This window comes from Chelonoidis abingdonii, chromosome 14 (assembly GCF_003597395.2).
Source record: "Chelonoidis abingdonii isolate Lonesome George chromosome 14, CheloAbing_2.0, whole genome shotgun sequence".
NCBI classification, from domain to species: Eukaryota; Metazoa; Chordata; order Testudines; family Testudinidae; genus Chelonoidis; species Chelonoidis abingdonii.
Window position 1 is genome coordinate 21,511,254 of NC_133782.1, and position 22,587 is coordinate 21,533,840.

Genomic DNA, 22,587 nt, shown 5'->3' on the forward strand with positions numbered 1-22,587 from the left:
ACCAACGTGCTGCGATGCCCTCTGCTGGACGGAATCAGAATTGCACAAGTATCTGTGATTTTCATGCCATCTTAGTGAGCGGCAGGCAGAGGAGACATTCGGACTCCTGATATTACTGACTGGCAGCTTCCAGAGCTTCTCCTTTAACCAATGATTCTGGAGCAGAAGGATCAGTGCACTAGTCTTCACTTCCCCTAAGGCTACAGGTACCTGGGTTAGCTGCTACATGCAGCAATAGGTTGTTGTTGCAATGTAAACATCTTTCACGCACCAGGTTCAAACCCCCCCGGGGGCCTTACTCTTGTTTTCAAACTAATGCCTGTGTTTGAACTCAAGCACTGATCCCATTTCCAGACAGACAGCAGAACCCTCTGCTCCCTTCCAATTCCCAAAGAGACTCTAAGGCTTTATACAAAAAGGGGCGTTTGCCTCAGTTCCAGGCAGCAGTATTGCTGCACTAGTGCAGAACCCGAGCGAAGATAAGGTAAATCATGCTTGACATCAGAGCAGCTCACCTCTGCATGGACTTGGGTAAAGTGCATCAACTCACACAATGGTTACCTTGGCTACAGCTTTGCAACACAGCCAGCTGGGATATTTGCAACTAACCTTTTTTTTTGGGGGGGGGTGGGAGAAGGAGAAGACAGCGTTGTTAAAAATTACAATGTCCCAAAACTGAAACTTGTCACAGGAAAGAGTCAGATTTGATTCATTTTCCAACATGAAAACATTTGGAAAAACAAATTTAAAAATTACCAAAATGTTTCATTTTGACGTTTTCTAAATGGAGAATTCCAGTTTTCTGCTCTGAAATGCCTTTTCATTTTGCAATTTATAGTAAAAGAAAATTAAACCTTAAAAGTGAAACAAAAATGTATTATTGACCCACACTGAAATTTTATTTATTTATTTTTGGGTCGCAAACATTTTCCAGATTTAGATTTTCTGTCCTGATTCAGGACAGGAAAAAACTTTGATCTCTCAGATTCTCATAGGATGGGAAAACCATTCCTCACCCAGCTCTGTGTTGTACTGGGGCATCTCCAGTGCTGGCTGGAACTGGGGCAAGTCCCCCAGAATAGGGCAGGCCTAAAAAACAAGAGCTCCCCACTCCACAATCTCAAACACTGTTCTCTGCCCTTTTTCCAACAAGGAAAAGTGATAGTACATATAATGCTGAAGCAACCCAGTACATAGATTATAATCCAATTTGCATCAAGCATCAGAACCCCTGCACACCATCTCCTTCTCCCATAGTATTTGCTTCCTAAAGAGTAGCTTTGTACTAGAAAAACATTTCAAACATGCACACACTATATTTGATATCCTTATCATACCAGGAGATTGACAAATCGATGTCTGGTAGCCTTTTCACAAGATTCATTGTGGTGATCAACAACACATAAGAGCACAACCTGAAGGTTGTCGTCTTGAACTTTGGTGTAAATTCGTTTATGCTGACATCATCACTTTTGCCATACCAGGCAGAGTTCTCACCACTTTCGACAACTCTCTCTCCACCGACCTGCAGAATACTTTCACTATTGGAAGTTCCGTCTCAAAGCCTCCAAATTCTTGGTAATAGCTTTTCACCTAAACAACAAAGCCACCAAGGAACCACTCAGTGTCACCTCCTGTGGTTGACAGGTCCGTAATGAGCCCTACCCAAAGTACTTGGGTGTAACCCTGGACAGATGCTTGACTTCTAAAGCTCATTTGGCAAAGGCACGTGAGAAGGTAAAAACAAAGAAACATGCCCACACCTTGAACAGGGACTCTAGTACTGGTATACTCAATGGCTGAATATTGCTCACTAGTCGCTGCAGGTAGCTCACTTACCAAATTGCTAGGTGTACAGCTTATTGCTGCTATGACACTCATAACTGGAAAATGAAAATCAAGACCCATTCAATGGTTGTCCACTCTGACACATACACTCTGCCTAAAATTCAGAGAGAGAGAGAGAGAGAGAGAGAGACCTCCACCTTTGTGAGTACAATCAAACCATGGCAGGCTTGAACTTACCGGTTCATAAGGACCTCCAGGATCTTCTGAAGAAACACCTGAAATCTTGCAAGCCTTTTTGGGGTTGGGCTAAAGTACTGAAAGTGCCCACATTCAGTCCTAAGGCACCCTTGGAAGAATTCTGGGATAATGCTTGTGTCCCAAACACACCTCATGGCTGCCATCCCCCAAAACAAATTTGAGGCTTTAATCTACCCTGGAAACAGTAGTCTATTTTGAACCATTCCAGATCATCACATGGAAGATGCTGTCATCTCTTACACATCTGGGAGATGAGAGATGATGCACAGTGTGACCGTGGACACCAGTTGCAAACTATAAATGAGGGCCTACTTCAATCATTGGCTGGTAGCACCTCAGGTTTGCACCAAGCCACTAAAAAATATCTGAAGGTATGCCCATCTCATAGAATTGGAAGGTCATCGAGTCCAGTCCCCTGCCTTCACAGCAGGACCAAGTACTGTCTCTGACAGATTTTTTGCCCCATATCCCTAAATGGCATCCTCAAGGATTGAGCTCACAATCCTGGGTTTAGTAGGCCAATGCTTGAACCACTGAGCTGTCCCTCATTGATGCAGTAATCTGAACCTGGTTATGTGGTTGCTTATCACCTCTCTTGCCATACAAAAGACTGCCCCAGCACTGCAGAATCAGTGCCCCTTTCAATAACGAATTAAGCATTGTGACTTACATCTGTCATGTGGTTTTTGCTTTCGCTCATCCCAGGGGAAAAGTTGTGTGCAGTGGAGTGTTTTGTTTTGGTAGGGATTCTTTTACACACACGTACACAATGCTATGTGTTAGAGAAGGCAAGATCAGAAAAGTGCACCTTGCACTTTGGAGCAGAAGGTGAGGTTTGAGATGGCTTCGTACCTGTGGGAAGTCTCTTCAGTCTGGGATCAGCCCCTTAGAAACTTCTGTCTCTTGCACAGGTGGCTTCATGTCAAAAGTTCTGTTGTGCCCAAGGAGAGGCCTTCTGATTGTCAAAGCATCAGTAACTCATGAGGAATTTGCAGTATTGCCAACCCTAAACGTTCAAAAATCATGAGTCAGACCCCAAAGATATCGTATGACTGGCCACAGATTATATCTTTTGTTTTTTTGTGGGTCCATCTTGATTTTTGAACTCTTCTTGCCCAGCCAGGTGGTGCGTGAGAGACAGACAAGACACGACACCTGGCCCCTGCTGCTGGAGTTCTCACTGATGCTTGAACATCAAGCTTCCAGCTTCTCCTCATACTCCATCATCCTAATCAACTGTCTCCTTCCAGCTGCAACACTGCTCCTTCCCTAGCCCAGAAATTAATTATGCATCTCCTACGTGACACATCCCCACATCAATTCTCCCCCTGCCCCAAATCTGCTGCTTCTGCAGTGCCAGTTGTTTTCCTCTCCCCACCCCCAGACATGAGCTGACTTACCTATTGTTCACAGGAGAGGAAGGGGGAACAGATCTGGCCTGAGTGACTGGGCTCTTTCTGCTCTCCTCTCCTCTCCCCTCCCCTCCTTTAGAATACTGTCAGTGGCTCCCTCTCTCCCCACTTTCCCCACGACCTCCTCTTGGCTTTGGGTGTGGGGAGCTCTGTCTTCTTCCTGCAGCAGCTCTGAATGGTGGCTCTTCTCCAAGAGGTGGGCAAACGTGGATGACAGCCAACTAGAGGGAGTTTTTTCCTAGGCAGGGCTGCAGCTTCTGGCATCGTAGCCAGGCTGGGACCGGTGAGAGCTGGGAACGCTATATTGGCTTGACAGCACATGGCAGATGGAGGATGCTGGTGGGGTGCACAGAATATGGAGCAAATTGGTTCACACAGGGCCCCAGGGGGAGATTTTCAAAAGCTCCCGAGGGATTATGGAGCGCACGCATTGATTTTTAGTGGGAACTGGGCTCTTGAAATCTGGGCCAGTGTCTCTATAATTTCCCTATCTCTGAAAGAAGGATAACTGTGTTAACCACATCACAGGGATACAAGGTGGATTAACCAGCATTTGTAACAGTGCTTGGAAGATACCAACTGTCAGGGATATTTCTCTGAATAAGAGGGTCATGGCCTTGTCCCTCGCTTGGTTCTATTATTTTGGATGCATAGTGTCTTCTCCCCCACCGTAAAAATAAATAAATAAATACAAGAAATTGGTCTTTTTCCATTTGGCAACACTGGGCTTTCTTCACCTGTTTCTAAACTAGCAAAAGCCTGGCACTTGCTTTCATGTCCCGATACAGTTTTGTCACAAGTTCAGCAGGAACAGGAATGAGTCTTGCAAACAGCCGTACACGCAGCAAGCGAAGGTCCAAGATATCATCACTTAGAGCAGGGGTTCTCAACCTGGGGGTCGGGACCCCTTCGGGGAGGCACCAGGTTATTACATTGGGGGGCACAAGCTGTCAGCCTCCATGCTAAACCTTGCTTTGCCTCCAGCATTTATAATAGTATTAAATTAAAAATACTTGTTTATATATTTATAAAGGAGGGGGTCGAACTCAGAGGCTTGCTATGTGAAAGGGGTCACCCGTACAATAGTTTGAGAACCACTGACCTAGAGTATGTTTCAGTACCAGAAGTTCATGTTGCCAAGATCTGGGTCCAAACAATGGGATAGTATCACTTTAAATTATTTCTGAACAGACTCGAATCTCTTGTGTTCTCTCACTTGGCAGCTCTGATCACATCAAGTATCATGTTTCATGCTGGAGAGGCCTTGGAGCTTTGTATTTCCTGCTTGTTTTAAAGCAGACAAAAGAAAGAGGGAATCCCTGGTGGGAAGCACCGCTGCCCTGAAATATGGGGGACGTACTCAGTTTCCTGCTCTGTAACCTTCAGCATCAGAAGATAATCCAGCCCTGAGTTCTCAACTACTGGACAAGGGGGAGTTGGCATATACAGAAAGGATATTTTTATCCATCCGCCTTGTCCCAACATGAGCAAGCCGGGAAGGCTCAGGAAAGTTATTTACAGAAATGCGGACGTTCCAGTTCCCTTGGCATTCATTTTCTGCAGCGTGTGTTTGGTTTAAAAGGAAGCCTCCCGAGTAACCCGAAAGTCAAATTGCTGCAGCTACTGACAGACAGCAAATCACAGCAAACAAAAAACGAATGTCTTAAAACATAACAAAGAATAATTCAGACAGGAAGCCATGCTTTGTGCTCAGGCTCCTGAAAGCATGGACTTACTGAGGGGTTATTCCTAGCAGATCACACTGGATGTTGAAATTGGCTATACCCTGCCTTACAGGTTTAAAAAAAAAACAAAAAACACACAAACGAACAGGTTTGATGGAAAATGTGTGAAGCATTGAGGATCATCTGGGCAGGGGTGGCATGGTCATCAAATCCAGTGGGTAGCCCAAAAATCATGATGCTTTCCCCACACATCTTTAGAGGACTCACAAAAAGCAGGAGCATTTTGGCAGAGATCCAGTGCCTCCGCAATACTCACAGGGCAGGTAGCCTGTGGGACCACCACACCTGGGCCGAACCCTGTCACAGTACAGAAGGAAGGCCGACATTAACTTACATTGGAAAACCCTCACATTTTCCTTGCCTCCCCACCCTTCCCCCAAGAAGCCAGAGCCAGAAGGGTGCCCAAAAGGGAAATGATACAATCCCAATCCAATTCCGCTCCCCACCCCCTACCCCTTGGGGAGAAATTTGGCCAAAGCACAGCTATTCAGCCGATGGCGAAAGTGAGGCACAAAGAAGTGAGAACACATGGCAAATCAATGGCTAATTCAGGAATAGAGCACCAGGTCTCCTGACGCTCACCCCATAACTTCACCAACAAACTGCACCATATTGGAGCCTTCAGCATTTCTCCTGTTGCGAATTCTGCACTGGACAGACTGGACAGGTGCTTCAAGGTAGCCGGGGTTAATCCTTTCTCTGCAACACCCCCCTGCATCCTCCCACGTTTTGTTGCTGCAAGTTCACCATTTCCTCCCCCTAATGGGTCTCTGAGTGAGTTCAGACCTGGGAGAAGTGCCAGTCTGGAGCCCTCTGTCCTGCAGCCAGTGGCAGGACAGGCTTCCAAACACAGGGCACAGCCCAATGCCCTAGTGTGCAGGAAGCAGCTGTAGGGGTGGGAAGGCAGGTCAGCTTCCTTAGCCTTTCCCCCCGAGCTACGGATCATACAGAGGGTCCAGTGCTGAGGCTCATCAGTGCAGAACTGGTCGAGACTATTACCAACTCAAACACTACTGAAGTGGGGCATGCTGAGTTTGCTGGCCTGGGGAAAAATGAGGGTACAACTGGAGCTCTCTGAAGTATCACTCGATTCCTTACACTCTCTGACCATGGGACTTCCCTTGGCTCAATGGAGGGCTTCTATCCAGCGCTGGTGTTATACAGCCCTGCCAGAGCAGAGCGTGCTGCACTGTTCTTTGAGACAAGGTGGAAGCCCCCCTGGTATCTATTTCCAGTTTCTCTCTAAAGGAAGTTAAGGAACCGAAGGGACCTTTTGTAGAGGGCCAGGAAATCTCCTGTCACCCAGCCTACAATCTTCTTGTACTCCAATAGCTTATAGCACCCACAGCTGCATGAGCCATTGCTAAGCCCATAACGGCCGCTCCATTCCCCAGCAATGCACCATATCTCCCATTCGACAACTCACTGCTTTCCAACACTCCCCCTTATCTGTTCCACTCCCCTTGTATAGCCTGCACACATACAGGAAAGCCCTTTCAAGAGACCAGCCCCATCTTGAGAATAGATATCCAGATGACAGCCCTGCATTGTACAATGAACTCTCACCGACCACAGGGGCAGCTCTGTTCATGGAAAGCTTGCAGGAGCAGGCCCTTGGAATGGAATGATCGTTTTTAACCAGATACTCATGTTTTCACATACACTCAAACCCAGGCAAATCCAGACTTACAGCAAGTGCAACGAGGAAGCTGCAGGAGCCATCCAGCATGACAGTGTACAGCAGGCTCAGACTTGAAAGTCAAATCATCTCTCTGTTATCTATCAGCATCACCAAGATTGGAACAGAGGAAGAACAGTGAAAATAAAGTAAGACCCCTATATTGCTACCCCTTTATCTTGAGTCTCCACCCTCCAACTGGACAGCAGAGGGCTGTGCGCTCCCCCCAGCACTGGGATGAAATCCAGCACACCGCAAACACTACACAACAGCTAGGAAGACAAGTGAAGATGAGTTAGCCAACACAATGCACAAGGAACAGTTTAGAAAGGCAGCACAATGACAATGTCCGGGCAAACACCTTTGACTATGGTAGAAAATTCCATGGGATCCAAAGACCACTCATAAATCAGAATCTCAATTTTAGAGCTCATCAAAAATCTGGCCCTTCCAGGCACACAGTGTCCCTAGTACCACACGAGGTCACAGTTTCAGGGGGAGGAGTGCCACTCACTGAATCACCGAAAGGACTTTTTGGAACACCTGGCTTTCTTTGAAGCTCTCATATCCAACTACTGACCCAGCCTAAGAACAGTTTAGTCTATAAGCTGCAATGAGATTACAGCTTGAGGTGTTCTTTGTGTAATGGCAGTGTCCCATTGTGCCAGGTGCTGTATAAATACAATGAGAAAATTGCTGTCCCCAATCTAGACAGACAACGGGTGGGAAGGAAGTCAGACGTACAGGTGAAGCGATTCACCCAATGGTTACACACTAGACCAGTGGTAGAGCTAGGACTACCCCACAATTCTCCTGACTCCCAGTCCAGTGCACTGTCCAGTGACCATGTTATGGCAGCTTGCACATGTTGAGGAGGAGGGCTAACAGGTTGCTTTTTCACACCTAAGCCACACCCTTTTAGTGATGCTTTCACTGATGGAGGCTGCTGTTGGCCCCGTGGGTAGTTGGACAGAAGAACACACAAACACCAATGTTCGGTTAAGTTGTAGGAATTTATTTTAAATAACCTACAGTTGATTAAAAGGGAATTCATGATAAAAATAGAAGATACTTGTTGAGGAAAGACTGCGGGAAATGGTCTTCTCACACACACTAAGCTAACAATGCCTCTAAAACTAATGATTATAGCCAAAAAAAAAAAGAAAAGAAAAGAAAAAAAAAGGTTTCACATTAAAATTCTGCTTTTTAATTTTTTAAATTTTTGTACACAATTACAAAAGAAAAAATAAAAGCCCTAAAATCTTGATTATTTTTCCTTTTTTGGACCAATGCTCATTTCCCTCGAAATTTATTGACCTGTGAAACTTCTTTTTACACAATAAAATCTTTCAAGTAAAAGAGGGGAGAGGGGTTAAAAAAAGGGGGAAGCAAAGAAAACAGTCTGCCAAACCTAAAAAGTGGGTATTCTTGAAGTGTATAGAGCATGCTCAGAACAAAGGATGATGGGAAAATTGTCACTGATTTCATTTCTCCTCAAATTCCACACTCATCCCTCCCCGCCCCACACTCATCCGTCCCTCCCAATCTTCCCCCCCAAATCTATACGATCTTTAAGATCAAGAAGAAAAACGTTTAAATATTTAAAAATAATTAAAAGAAATAAAAATTCACATTTAAAAAAAGAACACTCAAGTCAGGAAGCATCTTCCCATCATGCTTTGCTTTGAACAGATGTGGTGGGTTGTTTTGCATTTTTATTAAATTCATGTTCCAATGCCACAATTGTTTTTAGTAAAACAAACAAAAATAAAATAAAATAAAAGCAGGTATCTCCATGACCATCGTGACAGCTGTGTCAGGTGCGTTGGGTTTTAAAATTTTGTTAAATTCCTGAAATGGGGCGGGGGGGGGGCAGGGGTTAAGGAGTCCATTTTCTATTAAAATATAGAAGTTATTGCAAAACCCTAACTGTAAAAACGCACCAATATAATTGGATTTTGTATACAGTAGCTAAAAGATCCCCCAAGCTCTTCAGTGTAATGATGAATTTGCCTGGTGGAAGGTTGACAAATCCCCCATCCACTTGCCCTGCCTCGAGAGAAACAAAACAAAAAAACAAAACAAAACCATACAGCTAGAATTTGGATCTCTGAAACATTTTTAAATAAGTTGTCCATAGGACAACTGGCTCAGCTCCTTTATAATATTTCCAGGTTTATCTTTTCTCAAAGACATTGATTTCTTTGTCTGATGCTCGCTTGCCCCTCCTTACCCCCTCCCCCACAATTAGGACAAGTAAGGCTCACAGTTTATCAATCTCCCTAAAACCAGGCTTCCCTGCCCCCCCACCCCTTTTTCCATAAAATCCAGCTCATTAAAAACAGGTTAAAACTCATAATCTGCTTCTGCCATGTCAATTGCCCAGGCAAATTTCTCTCGTTGGGTTTTGTTATAAATCTTCTCTATAGGAATTCCCCACTTCTTACACCTGCAGGAGAGAAGGAGACAAAAAGTTAGTCACCCAGGCTCACAAACGTTCTCTTAATAGAAGCACCTGTCCAAGGATCATTATCCTTTGTGCTCCTATGCAACCTTTTTTCTGTTCTCTCTTGTGCCCCCCTGCTCACTGGCTCACACAAAGCTGGTTCCCCCTCCACCACAGGTCACATCTCCCACCACACTTGCCAACCCCTATTCACAATTCTTGACCAACTCAGCTTGCTGCTAGCTGTCCCTCTCCTTAATATTTGCATAGAGGGGCTAATCGGGGACAGGACTCCAATGCGCTTGCAGGTACACAAAAGGTGTACAACACAGTGCTCGTGTCAAAGAACTTACAATTTGCTGCGCCTCCTTCCCAACCTCACCCACTACCCAACCTGCCTGCTGCAGATTTACCTCCCTTCCCACAGTCCTCCAATCCTCCAACATGCCAAACTCAGGTGTATGGGCACCCTTATCTGTCCCCATCACTGTGATCACATGTCACGTTTGAGATATTACTACACAACACCTTTCCAATGCCACATGGCAGGACCTGCAGCTAGCAAGTCCAAGCTGTTTTAGTCACTCGGAGTGATTACTTTGGGATGGAGTTAACTCACAAGGATAACGTTCAAGTTGCAAACCATCCTGCAAGTGCTGGTAGCTAAGGAGAAGTTAGGATGGCTAACAGAGATCACAGGACAGGTGTATCTTTGCTAAGAACCAGCCAGGCTGCTGAAGAGTTTTTCATCTTGTCTATATGCATGCACTGAAAGCAAAGTGGAGATCCCTTGGCAACAGCCTCCTCTCCTCAAACAGAAGCCTTTGCCGTAGGAATTTCTAATACCGTAGGCAATTTAAAAGGCTAAATTCATCTTTGACTGCAGAATCCCCAACTCCTGTGTCTGACAGAGGTTAGGTTGAGACTGTTCACATCGCAAGCCACTTCCCTCACAGAACTGGCATGATTGCATTGTCTGCTCAGAAGGGGCTCAGGCCTGAAATAATGAGCAGGATGGGGTGGCTGGCCAGAGAAAAGAGATGTGCTAGGAGAGCTGAGGGAGAGGGGAAGGAAGTGTTCACAGTATGCCCGTCTCTAACCTCTACAGATGATAAATTAAGACACCAAAATGTAAGAGACAACAATGTAAATGGTGACTGCCCTTTTGGTCCCAGAGACACTGCGGTTGCTGCTGGAAGGTGCTCTTAGAAAAAATAATGATTGAGGTTGGCCTAAAATACAAAAGATTCAGAGAGGCTGAGATTTCCGAGAGGGTCAAGCTACTGCCTGGAAATGGATCACTGGGCAGAGCTATGCTAAAGCCTCCCACTACTCAGTGAACACAGCACAGGGACCAGCAGGAATCCTTCCCCACATGGCAGCTTACCAGGCAACCGAGATCCTGGGATCCAGGTAGTTGAGTTTGGAGGTGCTCAAGGCAATTTGCTTGTTCTCCTCTCTGTCTGTGGCCTGAACCTCCAGCTTCATCAGCTGCTCCTCAATCCTCTGCACGGCTTTTTTCTTGCTCTCTACTGTCCTGTGGGTGGGGAAAGAATCAGGGAACTGTTCAGAAAGAGCTTGGCTTTCGTGGGGTTACATGATTACCCGGCACGGATTCAAAGAAACTCTAGTAACTTGCACCTTCCCTGAAAAGTTCCAGTGCTTGGCAAATGATGCCAATCAGGACTGAGATGCAGCCATCACCGAGGTGAAAGGTGACAACACTTTAAACAGTTCAATACACAAAATCAAGAATCTGGTATCAACTTAAGCTATCTGATAACGTTTTAAGGAGGCAGAATGCACTTCCCTAAGCTGGAATTTGTCCAGGACTCTAGAGGTAACATTCCTATTCCCGTATAAAAAGAAGCCCCAGTTTTAAAGCCAGGCATGAAGTGGCATGAGATCATCTATTAAGCACAAGAGTGCAGTATTCAGTCTGATCTGAAAGAGGGTCATTTTTCCTACTCTGTAGAGTGCCCCCTTGGAAGTCTAAGTACAAGTGTATGCTCCTAGCTGGTTTTTGCATTCAGCACCCAACACGCTGCTCTGTAGTTTCTACTGGAGTAGACATTAAGATACCATCCATCTCCTACTCTGTGCACTAGAGGGAAAGCACACTGCTTCCAAGGAGAGGTAGGTAGGTGGGTGGATACGGCCTGTTTGGCGGAGCAGGACAGAGAGAGGTTTTGACGAGTCATAACAAAATGATATCTTTCCTGAGAGACTGAAAGCTAACAGAGTGAAGACGGCCCACTAATAGGCCCAGAAGATGTGACCTGGGGATTCTGAGCAGTGTTCTGCACTTTCCTGTCACAGACTTGCTTCTCTCTCACTAAACCATCAGCCACATGCTGAGCTCATGCAAGCACTGGAGATGAGGATATGTTGTGAAAAGCAGAGATCCATGCAGCTTGCTAGTGACCATGGAAGGAGAAACAATGACAGACTACAGGGTGCTCCTCATCGAGTGGCCATTTGCTAATGCAGGCCTGAAAGCATGAGGGGTGGGGAACAAAAACTCGGAGGATCACTGATCTGGAGGGAAGGGGGGGTGTATTTGAAGCAGCATGGCTGCAGTAGCAATCCCGTTTTGGGTTACCGCCCTGCGCTGCCGTCGTGAGACCTTTTACAGCTTATCTGCACTGAAGTCAGACTTACTTTTTGGACTTTTCATCCCTCCGGACCTTGGCATCGGCTTTGGCGCTTTTCAGTTCTCTCCTGGCATCGGCTAACTGGTCCTTCTTGGCATCGATCTGGAAGAGGCAAAAACCAAGAGAGCAGGGTGGGAATTAGGAGTCACACCCACAAAGCATGAAAGACTACAGAAGAGGGGTTCGCTGACATCCAGGGGAACTGTATAAACTTCCTAGCAGATTTGCCACCTGTATCGAAGGGCCTGGGATTCAACCGGTGAAGTATATGTCTGAGTGGGACACGAGCCTGGATCTAATCCATAGCAGAAGAGCCAGATGGGGCTTTAAATAAATCCTCACACACTGGGCCTACATTTTCAAAAGTGACTAGTGACTTAAGACACTGTAATAGTGTCTAATTTCCTATGTACTTGTGGCCTCTGACCATCAAGTTCTTCCAAGGTGTCTCAAGGTGAACACTGGAAAATGGAGTCACTCCGAATCACTAATCACTTTTGTAAAAATTAGGCCATTGGGATTTCAAATATGCTGTGCACAGAGACCAGCTTGTGGACGGTGCAGAGGGGATCGTCTCTCTCATAGTAAGAGGTTCCTATGGCATTAGGAATGGAGAGTTCCAACCAGAAGGTGGTATGTAGGATAAAGCCTCTGGTTACTGCTCAGGAGCTGGCACCTGAGCAAAGGAACTGAGTGGAAGTACAGTAGGATCTGCCAAAGCAGAGCTGGCCAATAGCCCATTTAATGGGTTCGGCTCTCTGAGTACGCTGGATGCAAACCAATAAACATTCATCGAAATGTGCCATACAATCCCATGGAGGGACATTTCCTGACCCAGGCTGGTGATCAGTTTATGCCCTAAAGCATGAGGATTCCATGCTCTTGTAATCTTCCAAAAAACATCAAGCACTGAATCCAGACAGTCAGCCTGAGCCTGGGATCTAATAAGGTTTAAAGATTCCCAGCTCCTCAGTCCTTAACTGTTATTTTCATACTCTCCACCTCCTCCCAAGGTAACAACTCAATTCAACTGTAAAAATCAGGGGTGGGGGCAGCCAGGTTAGGTGTTACAGAAGCAAGAGAACACCCCAGTGCTAAAACAGAACACCTTATTGAGAGGGTTATTTTAAAGTCAGGCTGTGAACAGACCTAGCCAAATTTTGACCTCATGGCCTTCGTCAGAAACAATCTGTAAAGGAAGAGGTCGAGTTAGCGAAGTAGAGTGCACTGCGCGCAAAAGCTGCATTGATACAAAGGTCTACCAGGCCACTCTGAAGGGATGAGACACCCACTCTGGTTTCCTTTCAGGGCCACAAATCAGAGAAAAGGACTGTGGTTTTAAGTTAAGCTCTGTAGCGTGTCCTCAGCGTGCGAATCAGACTTTGCTGAGGGAAAACTGACATCTTGCAAGAAAGATATTCTAGGGACTTTTTTGGCCCAGAAAGCCAGCTTATGCCCTCGGCACCTGATTGGTTGGCTGGGGCAGAAAGTCAGCTGAGAGGTGGCAGATTTTGTTCTCTCCCAGTGGAGAAGGGTGCTCGTGTCTCAGACGTTTTGTCTTCAACGTGGAAGATTTCCTTTTAAAAACCAGAGGACTCGCCTTACAAGACAGAGTGGTTTCAGACCCAGCCACATTAGCACTCCGTCGGCAGTGGAAAGTGGACTCCCCTTTAGTGGAGTTTGATACACTGCAATTAGAAGCAAATGATGATATACCCACAACCAAAGGAAAAAAGTGATTTCTAGCTCTGTCTGTAATCTGAAGGAGACTAAAAATTACCTTTGTTTGGAGATTCAGCATGGATTTCTCAAAAGTCTTTGGTGGCGCCCTCTGGTGGTTACACAGAATAGCAACAGCTCTATTGGCACGGTTATAAGAAAGAATCTTTGCTGGGATGTTGTCATCCGCTGAAAAAGTTGAAAAGCAGTGAAAATTCTGAGAGGTTGAACAGCCATGGACATGCACCATTGCCTTTACTGATTCATATTCACTAGTAAGGCTAAGTTAGTCTGCATTCATCTCTAGTATGCCGGCCCCTGCACTGTATTTAAATGCATTTATCCTGGCACCAAGGAGTTAAAGATGTCATTTTCTTCTCTTTGTGTACTAAAGTCATGAGTAATTTTGGGCAACAACAGAGAGGTAGGGAGGGATAACTCAGTGGTTTGAGCATTGGCCTGCTAAACTCAGAGTTGAGAGTTCAGTCCCTGAGGGGGCCACCTAGGGATTTGGGGGCAAAAGCAGTACTTGGCCCTGCTAGTGAAGGCAGGGGGCTGGACTCAATGACCTTTCAGGGTCGCTTCCCACTCTGTGAGATAGGTACATCTCCATATATTATTATTAGGTGCAGTCAGAGCAGGGTCAGGACTCTTCTTGATATTATATAACTTTGGGCCTGACACTTAACTGTGCTAAGCCACCATTCCCCCTTCTGTAGGAAGGACAATAATTCCCTGCCTTAGAAGGGGGGTTGGCTCATTGGCTCATCCATGTTTTGTGCAGCATTTGGGTGGATGGCATTACACAAATGGCCAAGTACTAACGTTGCCCTGCATGTCTCAGATACATAGAGGGGGGCATTTTCCAGGACACAGCCACTCTCCCTCTCTCCCCACCTCAAAGGGTCACTTCTAAAAATTTTAGATTTCTTAAGATAAAACGCCCATCAAGATAGTGGGGGGCAGGTCCTGGAGACCTAGCTGTGCTGGTTGCAGGACACCTGAGGATGATGGTATGAATACACCAAGATGACAGTAGGCCAAGTCTGCATCACCCCAATCCTGGGGTCACTGGCCCATCCCCAGTGCAAGCCAGTAGCCACAGGGCTGTTCCCTTAAACTCTCCCGCATCAGCCATGCCGCTTATGTTGGGGGCTGCAAGGGGATTAACACAGGTCTAGAATAGCCAACCCTATGCCACCTGCCATTTTAAGGGAATCTCTAGGAAGCCAGTAATGTCCTCTTTGAGGTTGTCTTGTGCCACTCTAGTGGCACAAGACAGCCTTGTGAGAGACCAGAACATACTTTCCCAATAATCTAATCACTTCAAGGGAAGTGAAACTTTGGGCTTAAGCTGAAGGAGGGGAGAGTTTTTGAGGAAAATCCTAAGCCGCGTTTCATCCTAAGTAACTTGTCCATCCCCTTCCCAGGGATCTGGGCCTCGTTATCCAGCAAGACCATTTTGTACTCACTGAGACACCTTGGAGATCCACCCCAAGGCATCACCATCACACAAATCATCACCACAAATGAGGCTAGGTGGTCCCAGACAATAGCACTTACGGGTAGTGAGTTCTTTTAGCTGCTGCTGTAGCGTGATGGAGGCATTGTAAGTACGGAATACCTTGGCTGTCAGGCCCTCCATGAGGTCTTGAAGATGTTTATTTAAGATACTGGTCTAAGGGAGCAGAAAGAGTTTGAGATTTCAGTCACTCCAGCATTAGGACTAGAATCCTTCTGAATATTTACATCCTTGCTAGACTCACAGTCTTGCCATTGGACCAGAGGTTTAGCTGTGAATTTCTAGGTACACACACTATGATCCAGACAAGGGAAATATGTAACCCATGCCTGGAATCTTCCTATGTCTTCCTTAAGCCAATATAGGAATAATGGAATATGTGGTAGCTACAACTATTGACAAAGCGAAAAAGGGGCTGGGGTGGAACTGGGCTTTAGATCAGCATTGATGGAGATTAGGGAGGAGGAAGAACTAGCATTTGATGTGACCACCTGAATGAATGGCAAAGCAATTCTTGCTTCACTGTTATACTTTTGGCCCCAATACATGGGGGTGGGTCTATCTCACCTCAGCAGGGGCACTCAGGTCCTTCAGTGTTCAAGTTGATCTGAGGGTGTGTGCGGGGTAGCAGGTTGGACAGTAAGGCATTCACCTGACACATCCCATGCCTCCTCCCCACGCTTAGGCTGCTGTTGCATAGCAACAAGCCCCTACTTGGAGCAAGCCAGACTGCTTAAAGACTGAGGTTTTAGACCAGTCACTTAAATGTGCACATCCCTACTGGAGACAGATAGCTATTGTCTCTGTGCCAGTCTCTGCCAGGCCCACTGGAAAGCGCGAGATGAAATCTAGGCCTTCTCTGCGGCAGTACAATTTGCTGTTGGCTGGCAAAAACAACAGAGCCGTCGTACCATGTTCGTCTAATACAGGGGTGATCAAACTTTTTGGCCTGAGGGCCACATCGGGGTTCCGAAACTGTATGGAGGGCTGGGTAGGGAAGGCTGTGCCTCCTCAAACAGCCTGGCCCCCACCCCATATCGGCCCCCTCCCACTTCCCGCCCCCGGACTGCCCCCCCCTCAGAATCCCATCCAACTGCCCCCCTGCTCCTTGTCCCCTGACTGCTCCCTCCCAGGACCTCACCCCCCTATCCAATCCCCCCCGTTCCCTGTCCCTATGCTTATCCACATTCTTGCCCCCTAACAGGCCCTAGAACCTCCGCCCCATCCAACTGCCCCCTGCCCCGTCCCCTGACTGCTCCCCAGGACCCGCTGCCTGTTATCCAACGCCCCCATCCCAACCCCCTTACCATGCCACTCAGAGCACCAGGACTGGCAGCTGTGCCGCCCGGCCAGAGCCAGCCATGCCGGTGGCTGGCAGCAGCTTGCAGCCCCACTGTCCAGAGCACTGGTGGCTCGGCGAGCTGAGGCTGTGGGGCACAGCAGGGGAGGGGTTGGGAGCTAGCCTCCCTGGCCGGGAGCTCAAAGGCCAGGCAGGATGGTCCTACAGACTGGATGTGGCCTGCGGACTGTAGTTTGCCCACCTCTGGTCTAACAGCATAGCAAAAATCACTAGGATTAGATTAAGCAGCCCTGAAGCAATATTGTTGCTTACATTGAGTCTGTCAAAGAGGTCATCCTCAGGCTGCTTGTTCTCCATGAACAGCTGAAGATTCTTAAAAACCTACAAGAAAGGAGAAGGGAAAAAAATACTTCACAAGGCAAAGCAAGGAGACTAGATGGCCCTGGGTTTGGGAATGGGATAGAGAGCCTTTTGCTTCTGGATTTCCAGTTCAACAGTGCCTGAAGGTCACTGTCTTCTAAAGGCTACCTGATGGTCCATGTGAGAAGAGTTGGATCCCATTCCAAGTGGACAGATGTCCACATCCCAAGTCACCACTAGAACTTGTGCTAATAGTCTCCTCCCTGGCAGCAGAAGAGCCAAGAAGTGAATGGCCCATCTCACCCCTCTGAGATGATCCCTCTAGGTCAGAGCAGAGAAAGACTCTGCTACTGCCATTGCTATTAATTGCCCTGGTTAAAGAGAGAGCCAAGCTGGCACTTTTCCTTGGCAGAACAAGGTTACTCTCGGAGCATCCTTGCTACCCAATGGGCACCCTGATCCTTCTCCCATTCGGCAGAGTTGCCATCTCAGGCCAAACCAATGATGTAAACCTCCTTGGCAGCCCCGATACAGCCACATCCCTTTGTTGCATTTGCTGTTTCACACAACCACACCACAAGCAGTTACACACAAAAACAATCAAGGCTTCCTAGATTATGCAGACAGACCAGGAATCCCTGCTCTACATAGCTCTGAAATCACTTGAAAATTCAACTTCCAGGCTTTTCAGCAACACATTTTGATAACAAGACATCTAATATACAGAGATTTGCATTTTCATAATAATTAATTCGTCCACTGTGAGCTCTTAAAGAACACATCCCAAGAGGGACTAATGTCAGTGAATTTAGGAACAGAAAAATAGATTTTTCTTTCTTAACCCCTGTGACCCCCTCATTTCCATAATAGTGGCGGTTTGAAAAAAAAGTCAACATTTACTGCTCTTTGCCATTCAATTTGTGACAGCATTACAGACACTGTATTTTACACACTGTGCTATGTGTATAGTTAGTGGGCCAGATTCCTCTCTCTTACACCAGAGTAATATAGTGTAAATAACTCCCTGGATTTTTTTAATGCCTCTGCTTATATTGAGTGGATCGAGATTTATCTTGGAGCCATCCAAGTAACAACAGAGAGAGAACTGGTGGACTGAATATAAACAAAGCAAATAAATACTGCATGGACAGAAAGGTCTCAGTCAGCAGGTATGTACTTTGTACAATAGTTCTTAGGTCAGGCATACTTCAGTGAAGCTGCTCCACTGATTTACACCAGAGTACTTGAGAACAGGGCCTACCCTACTGAAGGCAAGCATTCAGACAAGAGCTTCAATAGAAGAAATCCCTTGTATAATATCAAGGCACACATCCATGATACTTGATGTATAACTCCAAGTTTACTTATTGCTACACTAGTAACATTGCAGCCCAGTACTGACCACCCTGTGCTCTTCATGCTGCTGGGGAGGTTTGGCTTTTGCACCTGTGGCTATGATTGTGTCCCAACGACGTCTATCACCAAGAAAAAGGCAGGATGCTAAGGCTACAGACTAGCAACATGTCCACATAACGGCTTTAAAATAACCATTCCTGGTCATGTGGATATGGCATGGACTAAACGGCCACCAGCTCAAAGTATGGAGACTTTAGAAAAGGAGAAACCTCAATAAAGGCCTCACAATACGGTTACTTCACATCAGAACCAGGCAGGTGACAGCCTTACTCCTCCAAAGCACCCACAGGAAGGGAAGGCCACAAGATAAGCTAACTTATTTTCTGCCTTCGCATTTGGATAAAACAGGATGTACAGGAATCACCAGGTCTGGAGATTTTCCACCAGCCAGTTCCTCCTTTCCTTGTAACAGTGCACAGAGACAAGAATGGGAAACATCTCACCCTCTTCTCAACGGGGACTTTGTTGTAGTATCGGATGGAGTCTTTACCAAGGAAGTCAAATTCAACCATGTATTCCTGGCCATCCAACTCCGGATGCAAATTAATATGTTCCACTCGGAGGGAGCAACAGCCAACAGTGTCTGCTGTCTCCCCTTCTTCCTTCTCATTACCAGCTCTCAGGGCAAGCTACAAATTGAACAAGAGAAGGGGACGTGGGCAAATGGAATCAAAATAAGAGGTTTAGCATTTCAAACTGCTTGGGTAATTTATGAATTGTGGGTCCTCTAGGAGTCCTGTCTGCCCAGTAACCAGAGTATTCCGATTTAGCATGGTACCATGTGCCTGATCCTTGAACAGAAGGGGAGCACAGACATTCAGAGAAGCTAAAAACAGGTAACTCTTAAAAGGAGAGGTTTGAAACTTGGATTACTGACATTAAAATATAAATATCTAGTGTCACAATGAAATGCAATGGAAGCTATATGGCTGGAGCCAAAAAGAGGAGAAGATACATCAAAATCAGGATAAATAAAAAGTGGATTATTTTTTAAACTGGATTTTTCATTTAATTTAAAAACATTTTTAAAAAAATGTTTACAATTAAATTTTACATTATGATAAAACTTATGTTAAGCCCTAGTTTACTATAATTATTAAAATTATTTAAATATAAAAGAAAGCTTGTGCCTTAGTTACTTTTGGTTTCATTTTAAGTAGCAGTTGCACAGAGAACATGCATTAAGGTTCTTTATTTGCACTAGTTTATTCAAACGTGTGAGAAACTGACAGAGTTGACCAAATAGGAAAGCTTTTCCTCTTCCAATCCATGTATACAAACCAGATGGGAGAGGATGAAATCTATTAATGCAAAAGACATGGGGTCAAATTTTCAAAGATATTTAGACACCCTAAGGATGTAGAGAGGTTCTCATTGGGATATTAAGAGCAAATAAGCAGGTTTAAAAATAAGAATCTTCATAAGTGTAGATTAAGCTACATGATTGCTTAAATAAATGTATATAGATATAGTGCATCCTCCTGGTTGGCCAAAAGTACCACATTTAGAGGCTATATATAATTGCAAATAAACATATTTTAATATTACCTGCCAAGGAGAATGAACCTTTCTTTAGGAAAATAACTAAAAAGTACACATGCAATACAAGATTAAAAGCAATTATTTACATAAAGTTTCTTGCTTGCTAATTTAAATCATGACTAAAATTACTGTGATTTAACTCCATGCACACAGATCAGAATGAATAATTAACTGGTCACAGAAGCCATACAGCAGTGCTATCAGTATTAGGGCACAGTTTTAAACAATACAGTTGCATAAACATGGTGACCGACTACAGTTTTCTTAAGTGTGGCAAGAGCAATTAGCACAGTTGATGTCAGAGTCGTGAGGTTCATAACTAAGTGGTAATAAAAAGCAGGGCACTCCAGTAGGAGTTAGAAACTGCTGGAAGCCAAGGACCATACACCCACCTGCAGAGCTCCCACTGATCCAACTGGGGGGACTCTGGAATTAACCTAATTGTGACTTTTGTTTGAACAAAACAATATTGCTCAATGTAGCCAGGTTCAGTATGGCAATTTACTGATCCAGATTTTCAGTTAATTGTGAGGAAGTGGAGACCAGTGTCACTCCAGGAGGAGACCTCTGGGTACTCTGAGGACTGGACTTCTAACAGAATAACCGGTATTTTCTCTCAAAGCCCTTTAACTCTCTTATTTAATTTGTGCAGTGTGTGAACGTTTCTATCAAAATTTTATTTGGGCTTAGGGACAGGTGCCTACCAATCCTGCATCTTTATTTGGAGTGAGGCAGGAAGAGGAAACTGCCAGAAATCAACCCTCACTTTATCAATGAAGTACAGTGCCACAGCTCTCTGTCGCACTTTCATCTCTTTGGACTTCCAGTCTTCTCGATATTGATTCCGTATCTTATCCACACACTTCTTTAACCTCCGAGCCGTCTCATATTTCTGCCAGTCCTTCTCACCCTGCAGAAAACAGTCACAAGAAAGTCAACACACCTGAAAGTGAGCAGCAGAAGCAGAGAGAGTTCCTGCTCAAGCCTATGTGCACAAAATCACTGGGAATTCTTCGCTCAAAGTTCTGCCTGAACTAAGTTCACATGCAGTTGCACATAGTTCAGTAGCTGTGACATCAAGTGCCTGCACAGAAGTCAGAAATCAGATGAGAGAGGTACTTGGTCTTCCAGGCCCTCAATGTACAGTTACAGAGATTGCTATTTTCTTAGCAGTCCCCTTCTCACAACTAGAGACCCACTCAGTAAAGCCATAAAGACAGCAGAATGAACTCATTTAAACAAAGATCTGAATAGCACATTAGAGGTGCGTGATGATACGGTTACTATAGGTCATCAGAAATGATGTTCCACCACACACTCAGGACAAGATTCTTATTTTCGCTCCAAGGGAGCCACCCAGTAAGTGTAGTGTCTCTCTTAAAAACAGGCAATTTTCCTGCTGAGAAGGCCTTCCCAAAAATCTGTCCTACTAAAAATGGAAATCCAACTACCTTCAAAGTCTCATTGTTCGTTTTTACATGATTTGACAATTACCAGTTACCTGTGCTCACAGCAGGGTTTGTTCTTCTCAGAACATCACCTTCTTCTCCATCTTGCAGTGAAGTAACATAGCTGGATTTATGCCTTTAAATTGACACCCAGCACATGGTTAGGACTTCACTGCATGATCAGGCAGGAGACACTGGGGCCAAACTTAAGAGACAAAATTGGCAGAAATTTTCTTTTAAGCTTACTGCAGACCATGGAATGCTCCCAGCTAGGATGAGAACAACCTTTCACCCGAAATCTGAAAGCACTTCACAGATATTATTTCACACCTCTACAGAATAGCTATTTCCCCTATTTGGCAGATGGGGAAAACTAAGGCAAAGTGACTTGCCCAATATCATACAGTGAGTCAATCCAATGGTAGAGTAAGAAAAAAGTCGGTGTTGCCTCCCTGTCCGCTGCCTTAACCACTAGATGGCCACGCTCACCCTCTTAACAAGGTCGGTTAAGATGCAGCATGGCCAAGCAACCTTCCAGATAAAAAAAATTACCTTGATTCTAGAGCTGGGATTCAACATGATGTATTTAATAGATCCTTGGATGTTTTCAGTCCATGACACCAACCAGGTCACCTTGTTATCATGCCGGACCTCCTTCCATTTGTGACCTGGAGGAGGTGGGGGAACTTTGGAATCCCTGCATAAGGTAACAAAAACAACAAGAGGAAAGAAACGGTCTTAATAGACCCCAGGTGATAAAATATAGATAACTATCAAAGATTAAAGTGTCAGTGGACAGCAAAACATATTAAACAAGTCTCTCTCCCTACTCTAGTCTGGGAAACCGCATTTCTGTAGTGGGATAGTAAGATAAAAAACTGAAAGTCAAAGATCAAGAGATACTCAGTCATGTTTATGCTTCTTACAGAATTGTTCCCCTGTTAGTTATTGTTGGGAAGCTCATTGCTTTGATTTGGGGATGTTTCTGCAGCTTCAGTAGTCTACATGGAGAAGGAGAAGTCTGAAGACCCTACACATTGGTCTGTTGCCTCTTAGGACACAAGAAAAAGTCAAGTGGGAGAGCCATACATAAAATAAATACCCTTTGGCCCCAAGGAAGTAGAATGAACAGGAGCTGCCCTGCACTGTAACAGAAGATGCTGGTGTTGATCAACACTGAGGTGTGTGGACAGACCTGTGACACTTATGAAAGGAATGGCTTGTACACAACTGATGTTTCCATTATTCCTCTCACTCCTCAGAACATCTAAAATGACCAAGAAACCCAACACATGAACT

General features: G+C 45.3%; 1 protein-coding gene across 2 annotated transcripts in view; it reads right to left on the minus strand.

Annotated features, from left to right (window-relative positions):
- Positions 1–7,875: 7,875 nt before the first annotated feature.
- Positions 7,876–22,587, minus strand: part of TOP1 (DNA topoisomerase I) — a 78,996-nt gene continuing 64,284 nt past the window's right edge. The window contains exons 13-21 of one of the 2 annotated variants that reach the window (XM_032767335.2): positions 21,841–21,985; positions 20,607–20,750; positions 18,742–18,927; positions 16,835–16,903; positions 15,264–15,378; positions 13,762–13,889; positions 11,989–12,083; positions 10,715–10,864; positions 7,876–9,330 (exon numbers count right to left, since the gene is read on the minus strand). In XM_032767335.2, coding sequence (XP_032623226.1) covers positions 9,228–9,330; positions 10,715–10,864; positions 11,989–12,083; positions 13,762–13,889; positions 15,264–15,378; positions 16,835–16,903; positions 18,742–18,927; positions 20,607–20,750; positions 21,841–21,985 — 1,135 coding nt within the window. In that variant the 3' untranslated portion in view covers positions 7,876–9,227. Of the gene's footprint in view, positions 9,331–10,714; positions 10,865–11,988; positions 12,084–12,103; positions 13,670–13,761; positions 13,890–15,263; positions 15,379–16,834; positions 16,904–18,741; positions 18,928–20,606; positions 20,751–21,840; positions 21,986–22,587 lie in introns of those variants that run through there. The other variant, XM_075072295.1, reaches the window with a different exon arrangement.